Source organism: Coregonus clupeaformis, chromosome 2 (genome assembly GCF_020615455.1).
Source record: "Coregonus clupeaformis isolate EN_2021a chromosome 2, ASM2061545v1, whole genome shotgun sequence".
Lineage (NCBI taxonomy): Eukaryota > Metazoa > Chordata > Actinopteri > Salmoniformes > Salmonidae > Coregonus > Coregonus clupeaformis.
In genome coordinates, this window is record NC_059193.1 from 29,301,461 (window position 1) to 29,320,146 (window position 18,686).

The following is an 18,686-nucleotide window of genomic DNA, read 5'->3' on the forward strand; positions in this document are numbered from 1 at the left end:
TGGCAGTGTGGTGCCGTGACAACAACCTCTCCCTCAACGTCAGCAAGACAAAGTAGGTGATCGTGGACAACAGGAAACAGAGGGCCGAGCACACCACCATTCACATTGAGGGGGCTGAAGTGGAGCTGGTCGAGAACTTCAAGTTCCTCGGTGTCCACATCACTAAGGATCTATCATGGTCCAAACACACCAACACAGTTGTGAAAAGGGCACGACAATGCCTCTTCCCCCTCAGGAGGCTGAAAAGATTTGGCATGGGCCCTCGATCTGCAAAAAGTTCTACAGCTTCACCATTAAGAGCATCCTGACTGGTTGCATCACCGCCTGGTATGGCAACTGCTCGGCATCCCACCGCAAGGCGCTACAGAGGGTAGTGCGTACGGCCCAGTACATCACTGGGGTGGACCTCCCTGCTATCCAGGACCTCTATATCAGGCGGTGTCAGAGGAAGGCCCCAAGAATTGTCAAAGACTCCAGCCACCTAAGTCATAGATTGTTCTCTCCGCTACCGCACGGCAAGCGGTACCGATGCACCAAGTCTGGAACCAACAGGACCTTGAACAGCTTCTACCCCCAAGCCATTAGACTCCTAAATAGTTAGTTAAATAGTTAACCAAATAGCTACCCGGACTATTGACCCTTTTTGCACTCACTTTTTTGACTCATCACATACGCTGCTGCTACTGTTTACTATCTGTCACTTTTTCCCTAGTTATTATGTACATACAGTACAGTGGAGGCTGCTGAGGGGAGGACGGCTCATAATAATGTCTGGAACGGAGTGAATGGAATGGCATCATTCCACCAATTCCGCTCCAGCCGTTACCACGAGCCCCCAATTAAGGTACCACCAACCTCCTGTGATACAGTATCTACCTCAATTACCTCGTACCCCCTGCACATCAACTCGGTACTGGTACCCTGTGTATGTAGCCAAGTTATCGTGACTCATTGTGTCTCTATTATTACTTTTATTATTGCGTGTTTACTTTCCTATTATTTCTCTATTTTCTTTCTCTCTGTATTGTTTGGAAGGGTCCGTAAGTAAGCATTTCACTGTTAGTGCACACCTACGAAGCATGTGACGAATAAAATTAGATTTGACTCATTCTCAAATGAAAAGTTAAATACCTTACTTCGGTGTACAGTGATGTTATGCTCAAAGCATTAATGTTAAAATATGTTTGCCTGATATTTATTTTAAAAACCACTTAGGATAAACGTATGAGTGGAACTAAAGCAGGACTATTGAAATTAAATGTAAATAAAAAATGATTTAAATTTTTTCTCACAATGGCCCTCCGGAATTTAGATTAAGACAGACAATATTAATCCAAAATTCTTGCTATGAATCCATTACATTTTACATTTTAGTCATTTAGCAGACGCTCTTATCCAGAGCGACTTACAGTTAGTGAGTGCATACATTTTTCATACTATGTAGTTATGTCAGCTTCCCATTTCACAGTTTAAAACAAAGACCATAAAAACCAAGACCATTTGTGCTTTTGGTGCTCCGTTAATACCTGTGAAGGTAGTTAAGGTGGTTATATAATGTGTGTGTTTTCTATCTTTGTTTGAGGGTGTTTGTGCAGGAGGACCTTTCCTGTCACTTTACCTCGACTCCAAAATGAAGACGTACAGAGACACGTTTACCTCCAGAGAGAAAATGACCTGCTATCGATTGCCTTTAAACACTCCCAAACGAGCCTCCTGCTATCTTCCTTAGCACTACTTACGAGATTTTAAATCTAGCCCAGTTTAAATCACACTGAGCTTTCATCTGCCTCCTAAAACCCAATTAATACCATCATGGCTGTGCATCTTAAATACCTAATAATGTGCAAAGGTTAAGTCAGTGGCCTTTTGCTGTAAAGGTGAAGGAAGGTGGCACACGTGGCAGACATCACATAAAAAAATTACAGACCTCTACTGGTAAAGGCTGAATGGGGTACAGTATAATGATTAGGTTGTGCAAAGCTGTCTGGACTCTGTCGATTACAATTCAGAAGGTATCTACTGTATAGGCTAGGCTACTGTTTGGGACCATTTTTGTGCTGAGACAAATGCATCACATTAGCAAGCCGAATGAACAAACAAACAAGCATCCAGTGCAATTTAGGGCTACGAGCATATTCAAAAACATAGACATATGTTGTGTTCCTTCCCCAAATGTATGCTAAATATATAACAAGTATGTAAAGAGCTATCGGAATATGCTATAGGTTTTGCTAAGGTCCTTACCATAGTCAGCTGAGAGTACTGTCACTATGCTTGGTTGAGTGGGCAAAGCCTTCACCACTCCATTCTCAAACGTGGGTTGGTTTTCTGTTCCTTGAAGTTGCCAGTTGAGGCCGAAAAAGTGCATTGCTGTAATGTGAACAAAACAGTGGAATATACTAGGGTTAGGGCAAATGATCAAATCGTTAAGACACAACACTTGCTGGACAGCATTTCCAGGAAAAAGAGTTCAGACAATACATCATTTTGTGGCCTAGGGTAGCCTTGTCCCCTCTGCATTAATCACATTAAAGTGATCATGACTCACTTCCCTCCTTCTATATGGCCCTACATCTTCAATGTCTAAGAAATACTAAAGAGTGGGAATTATTTTGTACTAGGTTAGCTTACTATGGGTGTTCCCCATGTAGGCTAAGTGCTCTACTTTAAAACCCAACAGGGCCCAGACACAGCAAGCACAATCAATACTGAGGAGAGGAGGAACACTGCTATGGCTCTTTAGGCACACTAGTGTCAGGACACAAACAGCACTGCATCAAAGAGAGCAGCGGGACGTTGTATTTAAAAACCCAAACATTTGTTACCAAACAGACAGGAGGAGGCAGATGAGGGTCTACTCCTCAACTCCTCTAATACAAAGCAAGCAATTCAAAACAAACACAAAGACAGCCCTACATTTAAAACAATTATCAGAAAACCCAATTGTTTGTGTGTATTTACGTGTCAGAGGGTAAAAGTGGCTTCGAGCCTCAAACTATCTAGTTTTGCTAGTCTAGTCTTGCGTAACCAACCAAAATGCTGTTTTATTCCTCCAACCCCTGTCTCTGAATAGGACGCTATCAAGCTGTGTCTTGTTGTTTGGGGAGACTTGGTCTTCTATGAACACAGTGAGAGGGTGAGACTCCTTCAAAGATTGCCAGGGGAGCCATGCTGAGGAGGCCAAACTCCCCCATTTCGGATTTCTGAGTGGTTTGATCTGAAGCAAAACTTTTTTTAAACACACTCCTTGCAGGGTGGCGGTGGTATAGGGTCTTGACTATACCTCCGCAATGGGAAACAATGCAGTGGAATCAGAGAGAATGCAGAATGGGATACATTTGAGAAAAGTTGGGAGAATTGGATGGATGCATATCAAATCAAATGTTATTTGTCACATGCGCCGAATACAACAGGTGTCTTTGTTTGACCTTACTGCGAAATGTTTACATTTACATTACATTTACATAATTTAGCAGACGCTCTTATCCAGAGCGACTTACAGTTAGTGAGTGCATACATTATTATATATATATTTTTTCATACTGGCCCCCGTGGGAATCGAACCCACAACCCTGGCGTTGCAAACGCCATGCTCTACCAACTGAGCTACATCCCTGCCGGCCATTCCCTCCCCTACCGTGGACGACGCTGGGCCAATTGTGCGCCGCCCCATGGGTCTCCCGGTCGCGGCCGGCTACGACAGAGCCTGGATTTGAACCGGGAGGTTACTTACAAGCCATTAACCAACAATGCATTTCAAGAAAGAGTTAAGAAAATATTTACTAAATAAACTGGTGTCAGTTATACTGAACAAAAATATAAACGCAACATGCAACAATTTTAAAGATTTTGCTGCGTTACAGTTCATATAAGGAAATCAGTCAATTAAAAAAAATTCATTAGATCCTAATCTATGGATTTCACATGACTGGGCAGGGACGCAGCCATTGGTGGGCCTGGGAGGGCATAGGCCCACCCACTTGGGAGCCAGGCCCAGCCAATCAGAATGAGTTTTTCCCCACAAAAGGGCTTTATTACAGACATAAATACTCCTCAGCACCCCGCCCCCCCTCCCCTCAGACGATCCCACAGGTGAAGAAGCCAGATGTGGAGGTCCTGGGCTGGCGTGGTTAGATGTGGTCTGCGGTTGTAAGGCCGGTTGGATGTACTGCAAAATTCTCTAAAACGATGTTGGAAGTGGCTTATGGTATAGAAATGAACATTGAATTCTCTGGCAACAGCTCTGGTGGACATTCCTGCAGTCAGCATGCCAATTGCACGCTCCCTCAAAACTTGAGACATCTGTGGCATTGTGTTGTGTGACAAAACTGCACATTTTAGAGTGGCCTTTTATTGTCCCCTGCACAAGGTGTACCTGTGTAATGATCATGCTGTTTAATCAGCTTCTTGATATGCCACACCTGTCAGGTGGATGATTATCTTGACAAAGGCTAAAATGCTCACTAACAGGGATGTAAACACATTTGTGCACAACATTTGAGCGATATAAGCTTTTTGTGCATATGGTAAATTTCTGAGATCTCTTATTTCAGCCCATTTAACATGGGACCAACATATTACATGTTGGGTTTATATTTTTGTTCAGTTTAGTTGTTTTCTGAAATACAGAACAACGCAGTCTGTCCTATTTACTGACTTGACTTGCTAATGTACCGTATGTGCGCGAGAGACAAGAGAGAGAGAGAAAGAGAGAGAAAGAGACCATGTGAGAGTGCATGTGAGTTTGCTTGTATGTATGTGTGGGACCATGTTTCTTATCTGGGGGCTGGCAGAGGCAAAGTGTACATGTGTATACTGAAGCTATTTAAGACATCGCACCTGGCAGGTGTTTTGGCTGCAGATGAAAGAGAGGAAGGTGAAAAACTCAACCTGAGGCAACTGGCAAAGAAGGCCTATATCTGTTCAACTAACACACTCACACCAATAGGAACTCCCACACATGCACTCACAGGCCCACACGAACACAAACACACACACACCCTTAAGCCATCGGCACACTCATAAGCCGTACAAGCGGAATCCAGAAACAAGACAACCCACAAAACACGCACATTAAAATCACATGAAAGTTAGAGCACAATAAAAACAGGAATCGCTTAACAGGGTCCAGATCATAAAGGGATAACGTACATGGATATCGATATGGCACTTTTATGGCCCTCTGCTATGGAGATCACTCTCCCCGGTCTTCTCCATTGCATCATTTCTACACAGACATATTTCTCTATATACGAGCATGTCATCCTGTGAATCCTATGGCAGTTCAGGAGAAAGTCAGACAGACCAAGATTAAGAGTGTGTATCACTCAGGAAGACAGTTAGGACAGATAAATCTCCACCTGTTTTATCGCTGTGGTCAAGCCGCTAGAGGTTAGTGAGAAGTCATCTTTGATGCATGCTGTAAAAACCAGGGGGAATTATGTCCTATGGGGGAGGATGATGTGCTAATGAAAAAGATGAAAGCACTTCCTGGAAGACATTTTGTTGCACCAGGAAGTCTTATAGCTCTCGATTCCTCGCATCCTCTCCCCTCGCTCCTTCTCAAAATGCTTTGGAAAGGAAGGCTTTCAAGTTCTTAGAATAGTTCCCCTTTTTGGGGGGGTTATGCCCCATCAACACATGACATTGTCACAATGTTACAAATAGGTTGTGAGAAGGTCAGTCATGACAAGTGACAACCGTGTGATAACCAAATGTTGTCAGTAGGGTGCTGGGAGTGTTGTTCTCTAGACAGTGTCATTGTAGGGCAGGAGTGGGCAAACCTTTTGGCTCAAGGGCCACATTGAGTTTTTGAAGGGCCCCATTCTATATGCGTGACAAAACATGTGAAGCCTTTAATAATTTTCACATTGACACGCAACTACTAGTGTACATATGCTTGCAGAACAATTCTACCCTTGTACCATCTCTACCCTTGTTTCTTGTGAACACATTTTTCACAAAATTGATATAATTGATATAATCACAAACATAGTCAAACACACACACAGATCCTGCATCTCTACCCTTGTAAACTACAATCAAACTTACAGTCACAATATGCAAACTTAAAAAAAATAAAAAAAATAAAAATAATATATATATATAATGAATAATACAGTAATGAATAATACAGTGAAGAAATATATATATATATATATATATATATATATATATATATATATATATATATATATATATATATATATATATTTATATGATTGGAGACATGCTAAATGTAACAGCCGATGTGTTAAAAAAACTATTCTAAAATTTGAGTGAAACATATGGTAAGAGCATCCGTTTCATTTGGAATGGTCTGTTTTTGAAAGCATATTAAGGAACAATTCTCATCTCCATTGTGAGCCATATTTACAGTTATCCATTCACTTCAGCCCAAATCTGACTAATTAGTTATTACCTGTATCCAAGTGCATTGCTGGATAATTCTCACTGCATAACCATCACCATGAAAAAACATAATCCTTGCCTACCCCAGTCACGGTTATTCAAGTCTTAATGTGAACAATGTCACCTCTCTTGGCATGGGCATCAAAGTCTGGTGTCATCTTTGATATAGAGATTCTCAGAACAGCTGACAAGTGGTCATTTGTTAAATTTGACCTGGGACGGGATTTGTTGTAATTCATGACTGAGAACGTTTGTTCACACACATAAAACAAGCATCCTTTGGGTGTGCTTTTTAATGTTTGGAAACTTTGTTTAATTCAGTGAGCCATAGAACTGGTCTATTGTTGCTGTTTTGTACTTCTCCTTCAAAGTACTGTCACATTGATGTCGATGAGCTCCAATTGTGTGTCTGGTGGTGCTTTCTCACTGTCGAAAGACAGGGGGCATGATACAAGCTCCCGCTCAGTCTCAATCTTGGTGAAGTCTGAGAAGCGGCGAGAAAACTCAGCATGCAGGTCGATAAAAGTGCTACTGTATGTCTCAGTGCGGCACTGCAATTCCAGTGTCGGAAAATGAGCGAGAGACCGGCTACTCATTTGTCTGGAGAACAACATATATGTTTGGCCTTGAATGCTTTCACATTGGAATACAGTTCATGCACAAAAACACAATTTCCCTGCAGTTTCACATTTAGATCGTTCAGATGCCGCAATATGTCCACACAGAAAGTAAAGTCGTTCAGCCAGTCTGTGTCTTTCAACTCTGAGAAGTCGTCAGCTTTATCAACCGTATCAAGGATATACACGGCAAAATACTTTTCCCAGGCTTAGCCAGCGCACATTTGAATGGTACAACAAGTCCTGGTGCTCTGCCTCTGTGTCATTGAGCAGCTGAATGAACTGACGATGGTTAAGCCCCCTTGCCCGTATAAAGTTGACAAGTTTTACAACCACTTTCACAACATTTTCCAGTTAGGGCTTTCTTCTTTTACTTTGTCTTGTAATCTTTTTAGTAGGCCAATGTTTTTACCGGTTAGATTTAGTGATCCATCTCTTGTGACGTTTGTCAGTTTGCTCCACGGTAGATTCCCTGGTTGTTCCCATCATTCAGAGTTCACGTTTCTCATTTTCGCAGCACTCATTTTTCACGTCAAAAGTTGTCAAGCAATGAAGTGGCTATGACGACTGAGCGCATTCTGAATCTGACTGTAGGCCCAAATACAGAGCGCGCTGCCAGGCTACAGCGCCATCTATTGGAGGTTGTTTGTATATCATGGAATGAGTAATTTTTGGCAAAAAATCGTAACTTAAATATAATAATATTTAATATATTTAAAAAATCTCTCACGGGCCGGATTGAAGTGCCCGGCGGGCCAGATACGGCCCGCAGGCTGTACTTTGCCCCCCCCCTTGTTGTAAGGTGTCGAGGTGGATGTAAACAGTCTTTCAAGGCTCCTATGGATAGGACTGGGTCATGTCATTGAGCAGGTTGACGTTTGTCATGAGTCTTGACCTGGAGGCAGAACTGAGCGATTTCCCCTTCGATAGGCCAGCTGCAAAGTCAAAATTGGCTATATTGTAGGCATTAAGGTTAGCAGTGTGGTTAAGGTTAGGTTTAAAATCAGATTTTATGACTTTGTGGCTGTGCTAGCTAGTGACCACTCTGCAGAGCTGCCTCCAGAACAAGATTTATGACGAAAAACACTAACCTGCTGTCAGTGATGCCACTCTGTGGGCCTTTTATCAGAATAACAGGATGATGCAGAGCCCTTGTCAGTGGAACTGCCACGATCTGACAGATTCAAACACGACTGTGTCATCGGGAAATGTCTCTGTTCTCGACTGACATACGACAACAGGTGGGATAAAATCCTAAGATCTGCTATATCTGCTCAGCAAGATGATGCTGAAAGAGCAATGCAAACAATGAGAAGATACAATTTTAGCACAGCTTAGAAAGCCGTCAGTCGACGCTGATTCAGCTGACTCAAAGCCATTCAGGCAAGTCAACTTGTCTATCAGAAAGTCTATCGTTTAACCAATTGGAAAGGGTAACAGATATCCTGTGTTGTAGTGTGTTGGGTGCTGTCACTACATAATAAACACAGTACAGTGCAAGCAGGAAGGGTCATGGTTAACTACAGACTAATACAATAATGTCAATAAGGAGGCGCTATAGTTACCTATACAGTAGCAGAGGATAATTGACAGCAGGACAGCCACGCCCACTGCGCTCAGGGCGGTGCACCTCCAGGAACAGTGCTTGGGTGACTTTTTGAACTTGAAAGCCCCTCTGGAGAGGGTGTTTCTGGGTAGTGGGCGTGCCGGTGTGGAGTACACTGCCCCTGTTGCCATGGTGTAACCTGGGGTTGCTGTGCCAAAGAAAGGGGTTGTTCCTGTGCCCGTTTTAAAGAGGAAGTGTCTGGGGAAACAAAACAGAAAATACACAAATTAATATTAGAATATTTAAAACATACAATCTACTTGCAGTAAAGCCGCTCAACATCTACATCACATTAGTCATCTAACAGACTCCCATCCAGAGCGACCCACAGAAGCAACCAGGGTGAACGCCCTGCTCAAGGGCACGTAGACAGATCTCCCACAATGTCAAAAACAGTTACACAAACCAGCGATCCACCAGCCACCGGCCCAGGCTCCCAACCGCCAGGCCACCAGCCCTCCAAGTCCCCCCCGAGAAAAATTAAATAATTCAATTGATTTGGTTGTGTATTCTTATTGAACCTTTATTTAATATAAAAGAATACACTGCTCAAAAAAATAAAGGGAACACTTAAACAACACATCCTAGATCTGAATGAATGAAATAATCTTATTTAATACTTTTTTCTTTACATAGTTGAAAGTGCTGACAACAAAATCACACAAAAATTATCAATGGAAATCAAATGTATCAACCCATGGAGGTCTGGATTTGGAGTCACCCTCAAAATTAAAGTGGAAAACCACACTACAGGCTGATCCAACTTTTATGTAATGTCCTTAAAACAAGTCAAAATGAGGCTCACTAGTGTGTGTGGACTCCACGTGCCTGTATGACCTCCCTACAACGCCTGGGCATGCTCCTGATGAGGTGGCGGATGGTCTCCTGAGGGATCTCCTCCCAGACCTGGACTAAAGCATCCGCCAACTCCTGGACAGTCTGTGGTGCAACGTGGCGTTGGTGGATGGAGCGAGACATGTCACAGATGTGCTCAATTGGATTCAGGTCAGGGGAATGGGTGGGCCAGTCCATAGCATCAATGCCTTCCTCTTGCAGGAACTGCTGACACACTCCAGCCACATGAGGTCTAGCATTGTCTTGCATTAGGAGGAACCCAGGGCCAACCGCACCAGCATATGGTCTCACAAGGGGTCTGAGGATCTCATATCGGTACCTAATGGCAGTCAGGCTACCTCTGGCGAGCACATGGAGGGCTGTGCGGCCCCCCAAAGAAATGCCACCCCACACCATGACTGACCCACCACCAAACCGGTCATGCTGGAGGATGTTGCAGGCAGCAGAACGTTCTCCACGGCGTCTCCAGACTCTGTCACGTCTGTCATATGTGCTCAGTGTGAACCTGCTTTCATCTGTGAAGAGCACAGGGCGTCAGTGGCGAATTTGCCAATCTTGGTGTTCTCTGGCAAATGCCAAACGTCCTGCACAGTGTTGGGCTGTAAGCACAACCCCCACCTGTGGACGTCGGGCCCTCATACCACCCTCATGGAGTCTGTTTCTGACCGTTTGAGCAGACACATGCACATTTGTGGCCTGCTGGAGGTCATTTTGCAGGGCTCTGGCAGTGCTCCTCCTGCTCCTCCTTGCACGAAGGCGGAGGTAGCGGTCCTGCTGCTGGGTTGTTGCCCTCCTACGGCCTCCTCCACGTCTCCTGATGTACTGGCCTGTCTCCTGGTAGCGCCTCCATGCTCTGGACACTACGCTGACAGACACAGCAAACCTTCTTGCCACAGCTCGCATTGATGTGCCATACTGGATGAGCTGCACTACCTGAGCCACTTGTGTGGGTTGTAGACTCCGTCTCATGCTACCACTAGAGTGAAAGCACCGGAAGCATTCAAAAGTGACCAAAACATCAGCTAGGAAGCATAGGAACTGAGAAGTGGTCTGTGGTCACCACCTGCAGAACCACTTCTTTATTGGGGGTGTCTTGCTAATTGCCTATAATTTCCACCTGTTGTCTATTCCATTTGCACAACAGCATGTGAAATTTATTGTCAATCAGTGTTGCTTCCTAAGTGGACAGTTTGATTTCACAGAAGTGTGATTGACTTGGAGTTACATTGTGTTGTTTAAGTGTTCCCTTTATTTTTTTGAGCAGTGTATATAATATATGCCATTTAGCAGACACTTTTATACAAAGCGTCTTAGTCATGCGTGCATACGTTTTTCATATACAGTGCATTCGGAAAGTATTCAGACCCCTTACATTTTTTCACATTTTGTTAGGTTACAGCCTTATTCTAAAATTGATTAAATTGTTTTTTCTCATCAATCTACACACAATAACCCATAATGACAAAGCAAAAACGGAAATATCACATTTACATAAGTATTCAGACCCTTTACTCAGTACTTTGTTGAAGCACCTTTGGCAGCGATTACGGCATCAAGTTTTCTTGGGTATGATGCTACATGCTTGGCACACCTGTATTTGGAGAGTTTCTCCCATTCTTCTCTGCAGATCCTCTCAAGCTCTGTCGGTTAGATGGGGAGCGTCGCTGCACAGCTATTTTCAGATCTCTTCAGAGATGTTTGATCGGGTTCAAGTCCGGGATCTGGCTGGGCCACTCAAGTACATTCAGAGACTTGTCCCAAAGCCACTCCTGCGTTGTCTTGGCTGTGTGCTTAGGGTTATTGTCCTGTTGTAAGGTGAACCTTTGCCCGAGTCTGAGGTCCTGAGCGCTCTGGAGCAGGTTTTCATCAAGGATCTCTCTGTACTTTGCTCCATTCATCTTTCCCTCACTCCTGACTAGTCTCCCAGTCCCTGCCGCTGAAAAACATCCCCACAGCATGATGCTGCCACCACCATGCTTCATCATAGGGATGGTGCCAGGTTTCCTCCAGACGTGAGGCTTGGCATTCAGGCCAAAGAGTTCAGTCTTGGTTTCATCAGACCAGATAATCTTGTTTCTCATGGTCTGAATCCATTAGGTGCATTCTGGCAAACTCCAAGCGGGCTGTCATGTACCTTTTACTGAGGAGTGGCTTCTGTCTGGTCACTCTACCATAAAGGCCTGACATGCACTGTCAACTGTGGGACCTTATATAGACAGGTGTGTGCCTTTCCAAATCATGTCCAATCAATTGAATTTACCAAAGGTGGACTCCAATGAAGTTGTAGAAACATCTCAAGGATGATCAATGGAAACAGGATGCACCTGAGCTCAATTTCGAGTCTCATAGCAAAGGGTCTGAATACTAATGCATATAAGGTATCTGTTTTTTTTTTGTAATACATTTGCTAAACTTTTGCTTTGTTATTATGGGATATTGTGTGTACAGTGGGGGAAAACAAGTATTTAGTCAGCCACCAATTGTGCAAGTTCTCCCACTTAAAAAGATGAGAGAGGCCTGTAATTTTCATCATAGGTACACATCAACTATGACAGACAAAATGAGAATTTCTTTCTCCAGAAAATCAATTTGTAGGATTTTTAATGAATTTATTTGCAAATTATGGTGGAAAATAAGTATTTGGTCAATAACAAAAGTTTCTCAATACTTTGTTATATACCCTTTGTTGGCAATGACACAGGTCAAACGTTTTCTGTAAGTCTTCACAAGGTTTTCACACACTGTTGCTGGTATTTTGGCCCATTACTCTATGCAGATCTCCTCTAGAGCAGTGATGTTTTGGGGCTGTCGCTGGGCAACACGGACTTTCAACTCCCTCCAAAGATTTTCTATGGGGTTGAGATCTGGAGACTGGCTAGGCCACTCCAGGACCTTGAAATGCTTCTTACGAAGCCACTCCTTCGTTGCCCGGGCGGTGTGTTTGGGATCATTGTCATGCTGAAAGACCCAGCCACGTTTCATCTTCAATGCCCTTGCTGATGGAAGGAGGTTTTCACTCAAAATCTCACGACACATGGCCCCATTCATTCTTTCCTGTACACGGATCAGTCGTCCTGGTCCCTTTGCAGAAAAACAGCCCCAAAGCATGATGTTTCCACCCCCATGTTTCACAGTAGGTATGGTGTTCTTTGGATGCAACTCAGCATTCTTTGTCCTCCAAACACGACGAGTTGAGTTTTTACCAAAAAGTTATATTTTGGTTTCATCTGACCATATGACATTCTCCCAATCCTCTTCTGGATCATCCAAATGCACTCTAGCAAACTTCAGACGGGCCTGGACATGTACTGGCTTAAGCAGGGGGACACGTCTGCACTGCAGGATTTGAGTCCCTGGCGGCGTAGTGTGTTACTGATGGTAGGCTTTGTTACTTTGGTCCCAGCTCTCTGCAGGTAATTCACTAGGTCCCCCCGTGTGGTTCTGGGATTTTTGCTCACCATTCTTGTGATCATTTTGACCCCACAGGGTGAGATCTTGCGTGGAGCCCCAGATCGAGGGAGATTATCAGTGGTCTTGTATGTCTTCCATTTCCTAAATAATTGCTCCCACAGTTGATTTATTCAAACCAAGCTGCTTACCTATTGCAGATTCAGTCTTCCCAGCCTGGTGCAGGTCTACAATTTTGTTTCTGGTGTCCTTTGACAGCTCTTTGGTCTTGGCCATAGTGGAGTTTGGAGTGTGACTGTTTGAGGTTGTGGACAGGTGTCTTTTATACTGATAACAAGTTCAAACAGGTGCCATTAATACAGGTAACGAGTGGAGGACAGAGGAGCCTCTTAAAGAAGAAGTTACAGGTCTGTGAGAGCCAGAAATCTTGCTTGTTTGTAAGTGACCAAATACTTATTTTCCACCATAATTTGCAAATAAATTAATTAAAAATCCTACAATGTGATTTTCTGGAGAAAAAAATTCTCAATTTATCTGTCATAGTTGACGTGTACCTATGATGAAAATTACAGGCCTCTCTCACCTTTTATGTGCGAGAACTTGCACAATTGGTGGCTGACTAAATACTTTTTTCCCCCACTGTAGATTTATGATTTTAATCAATTTTAGAATAAGGCTGTATTGTAACAAAATGTGGAAAAAGGAAAAGGGTCTGAATACTTTCCGAATGCACTGTAGGTGGCCCCAGCGGGAATTGAACCGACAACCCTGACATTGCAAGCACCATGCTCTACCAACTGAGCCACAGAAGACCACATTATTTATTCAGGGTAATCTCATTGAAAGGACATCTCTTTTGTAAGAGAAACCATCGACATGTCAGTATTCCCCAATGTGAATCGCATGTACGAAAGGCCATTATACCATGGGTAATTAAGGAGGTTTAATCACAAGCATTACTCTGGCTTTGTCTATTAACTTTTTAAACCCACGTGAAAACCTCTGAAATGGACACTTTAGGCCTTCATGCCTCTCTTGCCATCACATCGTCCGACCCTCCACTAACTGAGTTTATGATGCCATCCTTACCTCCACTCTACAATGTGTCACTATATTCACAACATTGACAGTTCTAAAAGTCACTTTTGATAGAAGCATCTGCTAAATGATTTATAAAGCTACAGTATGCCACTCAGAATGATGAGTGTGGTATTCAAACAGGGGTATCCACAGATCTGCCTCAGACTGTATGGTGCATTCAGCAGCTTGTTTGAAAAGTTGGAGGTCAAACATATTCAAGTGTATTATGAGTTTAGTGATCTGGAATACATCCATTTTTATTTTCTCCCAGATAGATGATTGATGGATTCATGTCACTGATTGGTCAGAGAAAGGGGTGGGCGGCGTATCTATTTCTGAGGTAGTTGGGTACGGATTTGTGCCGTGATATTAATTTGAGCATACCGCGAATACTGGGGCCTGTTTACTTGCTGCTTGGCTACGAGAATCCAACAAATGGTGCCATTTCACACATAGCTGATATTGAATAAAATGTAAAATGGCCAATACAAAAGGTTAGTTCACATTAACTGGATTATTGCATATCAGGTCCCACTACTCATCTGCTGAATATAAAGCAATATTCTGTTCTGAACCCCAGTCTGGTGTACAGACATACAGTAGTATAACAGACTGTGTGCAAACAGTGGAGGCTCAGAGGAAATGCTTTTGGAAATGATTACCAAACAGAGTGGCGGTATAAACGTCTGTGGCTATACACACTGGATGACCATATGTAATCGATTAGAAGGAGTGTGACGCAATGAAGCACATTACTATGCTAATTCGGGCAGCTCTATTGATGTGTGTGTGTGTGTGTGTGTTTGTGTCTGTCTGTGTGTGTGTGTGCGTGCGCATGCATAAGTGTGTAAGTCTCATTGAAATGACCTTCACTCACACAAAAGCGATAGCCAAGGTAGGTTCCCCTTTGCTCAACTCACTTCCTTGTAATCAGTTTGACATTTGAAACACTCTTGTGGAGGACAAAAGACAAAACATACAGTGGGCGGATTTGGACCTCAGCTAAGTCCCTACTGTAGGTGAGGGAGTACTTTAGAAACAATGAGCACTAACGCCCTTTGACTATGTAATCTGCCTATTAGCCACTGCATTGTGTTAGCATCAGCATTGGTGGAATAATACGGCTCTTTAAACCGTGACCAAGGCACTCTACCGACGTAGCGGGCACCTAAGTCCATCTCTCTCTTTCCCTTTCACTGTCCCTCTCAGTCTTTTTCTTGCTCTTCCTATCAGTAGTTCTCCCTTCCTCGCTCTCTTTCTCTCTCACCCCTTTAATCTTTCACACTCTCTCCCTCTCCCTTCCTCTTTTTTTTCTCTCCCTATCGCTCTTTCACACTCCCCCCAATGGAACCACCTGCCCTCTCAGCAGGGGACCTGGTAGCAGGTGCTAGCCTAGTGCAGCAGCGCTCATCTGTGTGATTATATTTTCAGTGGGCAGCACCCTTGTGTTTCTGGGCCATTGCACATGCAAAGATCAGAGTGGCGCCATTTTGAGATGCTTCCCCGGTGCGCTCAGGCTGCTGCACATAAAAGTCAATTTGTTTAATTAGCATTAAGACATTAAAGTATTGAGCTTTTGAGCACATTGACTTGGGAGATTTGTTCATTACGGACACAAAATAAGATGAGATTTGTTGTTGTAATATTTTTATGATAATCATATAAGAAACCACAATCTTATGAAGTATTACTAATGCAGTCCATCTACGCAAGTGTATCTACAATAATAATTATCTTAATTTCCCATGGAAGACAGAGACCTACTCTACACTATATTCTTTCAGGAGTGTGGCACTCATCGTGAAACGATCATTACATGATTTTCATTGCATAAAAGTAGCGTGTGGAACCGCAAACGTTGAATCTGTGTCATAATAGCCGTTTCAACTGCTCTTTACTAAATATGTGTGACAGAGTTTAACTGGATTCCACAGGACGTATGAGACAGCCATTGTATAGCCTAACTGCACCTTATTGAGAACAGTATTTATGGTATAGAAAAAACATATGTTTTATTGTCACATTCACTGGATAGGTGCAGTGAAATGTGTTGTTTTACAGGGGCAGACATAGTAGTACGGCGCCGCTGGAGCAAATTAGGATGAAGTGCCTTGCTCAAGGACACAGACTTTTCACCTTGTCGGCTCGGTATTTGAACCAGCAACCTTTGTCAATTCGCCAAGGCATGGACTCTACAAGGTGTCGAAAGCGTTCCACAGGGATGCTGGCACATTTAGACTCCAAAGCTTCCTACAGTGTCAAGTTGGCTGGATGTCCTTTGGTTGGTGGACCATTCTTGATACACACGGAAAACTGTTGAGCGTGGAAAACCCAGCAGTGTTGCAGTTCTTGACACAAACCGGTGCGCCTGGCACCTACTACCATTCCCAGTTCTAAAGGCACTTAAATATTTTTTCTTGCCCATTCACCCTCTGAATGGCACACATACACAATTCATGTCTCAATTGTCTCAAGGCTTAAAAATCCTTCTTTAACTTGTCTCCTCCCCTTCATCTACACTAATTGAATTGGATTTAACAAGTGATATCAATAATGGATCATAGCTTTCACCTGGATTCACCTGGTCAGTCTATGTCATGGAAAGAGCAGGTGTCCTTAATGTTTTGAACACTCAGTGCACACTATATACAGTGGGGAGAACAAGTATTTGATACAATGCAGATTTTGCAGGTTTTCCTACTTACAAAGCATGTAGAGGTCTGTAATTTTTTTATCATAGGTACACTTCAACTGTGAGAGACGGAATCTAAAACAAAAATCCAGAAAATCACATTGTATGATTTTTAAGTAATTAATTAGCATTTTATTGCATGACATAAGTATTTGATACATCAGAAAAGCAGAACTTAATATTTGGTACAGAAACCTTTGTTTGCAATTACAGAGATCATACGTTTCCTGTAGGTCTTGACCAGGTTTGCACACACTGCAGCAGGGATTTTGGCCCACTCCTCCATACAGACCTTCTCCAGATCTTTCAGGTTTCGGGGCTGTCGCTGGGCAATACAGACTTTCAGCTCTCTCCAAAGATTTTCTATTGGGTTCAGGTCTGGAGACTGGCTAGGCCACTCCAGGACCTTGAGATGCTTCTTACGGAGCCACTCCTTAGTTGCCCTGGCTGTGTGTTTCAGGTCGTTGTCATGCTGGAAGACCCAGCCACGACCCATCTTCAATGCTCTTACTGAGGGAAGGAGGTTGTTGGCCAAAATCTCATGATACATGGCCCCATCCATCCTCCCCTCAATACGGTGCAGTCTTCCTGTCCCCTTTGCAGAAAAGCATCCCCAACGAATGATGTTTCCACCTCCATGCTTCACAGATGGTATGGTGTTCTTGGGGTTGTACTCATCCTTCTTCTTCCTCCAAACACGGCAAGTGGAGTTTAGACCAAAAAGCTCTATTTTTGTCTCATCAGACCACATGACCTTCTCCCATTCCTCCTCTGGATCATCCAGATGGTCATTGGCAAACTTCAGACGGGCCTGGACATGTGCTGGCTTGAGCAGGGGGACCTTGCGTGCGCTGCAGGATTTTAATCCATGACGGCATAGTGTGTTACTAATGGTTTTCTTTGAGACTGTGGTCTCAGCTCTCTTCAGGTCATTGACCAGGTCCTGCCATGTAGTTGTGGGCTGATCCCTCACCTTCCTCATGATCGTTGATGCCCCACAAGGTGAGATCTTGCATGGAGCCCCAGACCGAGGGTGATTGACCGTCATCTTGAACTTCTTCCATTTTCTAATAATTGCGCCAACAGTTGTTGCCTTCTCACGAAGCTGCTTGCCTATTGTCCTGTAGCCCATCCCAGCCTTGTGCAGGTCTACAATTTTATCCCTGATGTCCTTACACAGCTCTCTGGTCTTGGCCATTGTGGAGAGGTTGGAGTCTGTTTGATTGAGTGTGTGGACAGGTGTCTTTTATACAGGTAACGAGTTCAAACAGGTGCAGTTAATACAGGTAATGAGTGGAGAACAGGAGGGCTTCTTAAAGAAAAACTAACAGGTCTATGAGATCCGGAATTCTTACTGGTTGGTAGGTGATCAAATACTTATGTCATGCAATAAAATGCAAATTAATTACTTAAAAATCATACAATGTGATTTTCTGGATTTTTGTTTTAGATTCCGTCTCTCACAGTTGAAGTGTACCTATGATAAAAATTACAGACCTCTACATGCTTTGTAAGTAGGAAAACCTGCAAAATCGGCAGTGTATCAAATACTTGTTCTCCCCACTGTAGATATCGTAAATCAATTTCACACATTTGGTTAAATTTTAATACAAAACTGATATGGGAGTACAACACATCTAAAGAATAATTACCTGGCAAAGTGCATGGGGCGACTTTCCTCTCGAGGACAAGAGTAAATCACACAATAATGGATTCAATAGCACCTTTCTAAAATGGTAATTGAAAATATCCATACTTCTATAGAGCCGAGCATTAAAAAGTGGAATCTGAGTGGTTGAAAGCCCTCCACACACTTATAAGATGTAAATGTATCCATGGTGGTAGAGAATAGTCTGGAACAGAACGGAGCAGGCAATAACAGGGTTATATTGGCAACTAATTGAGCACTTTAATGGAAGAGCTGGAGTGTTCTCATAATGAATTGGAGTAAAAGCTAGAGTGGAATAATTTCTGAAGAATATCTATTCGGTTAGGAAACCTGCGTTTCTCACTTTGA

The 18,686-nt window shown here is 43.2% G+C and overlaps 1 protein-coding gene across 2 annotated transcripts in view; it reads right to left on the reverse strand.

Annotated features, from left to right (window-relative positions):
• The window catches only part of LOC121534572 (teneurin-3), a 190,822-nt gene that overhangs the window by 66,518 nt on the left and 105,618 nt on the right, over positions 1-18,686 (reverse strand). For both annotated transcript variants that reach the window (XM_041841165.2, XM_041841149.2), the window contains exons 5-6: positions 8,594-8,832; positions 2,245-2,370 (exon numbers count right to left, since the gene is read on the reverse strand). In XM_041841165.2, coding sequence (XP_041697099.2) covers positions 2,245-2,370; positions 8,594-8,832 — 365 coding nt within the window. The remainder of the gene's footprint in view (positions 1-2,244; positions 2,371-8,593; positions 8,833-18,686) is intronic.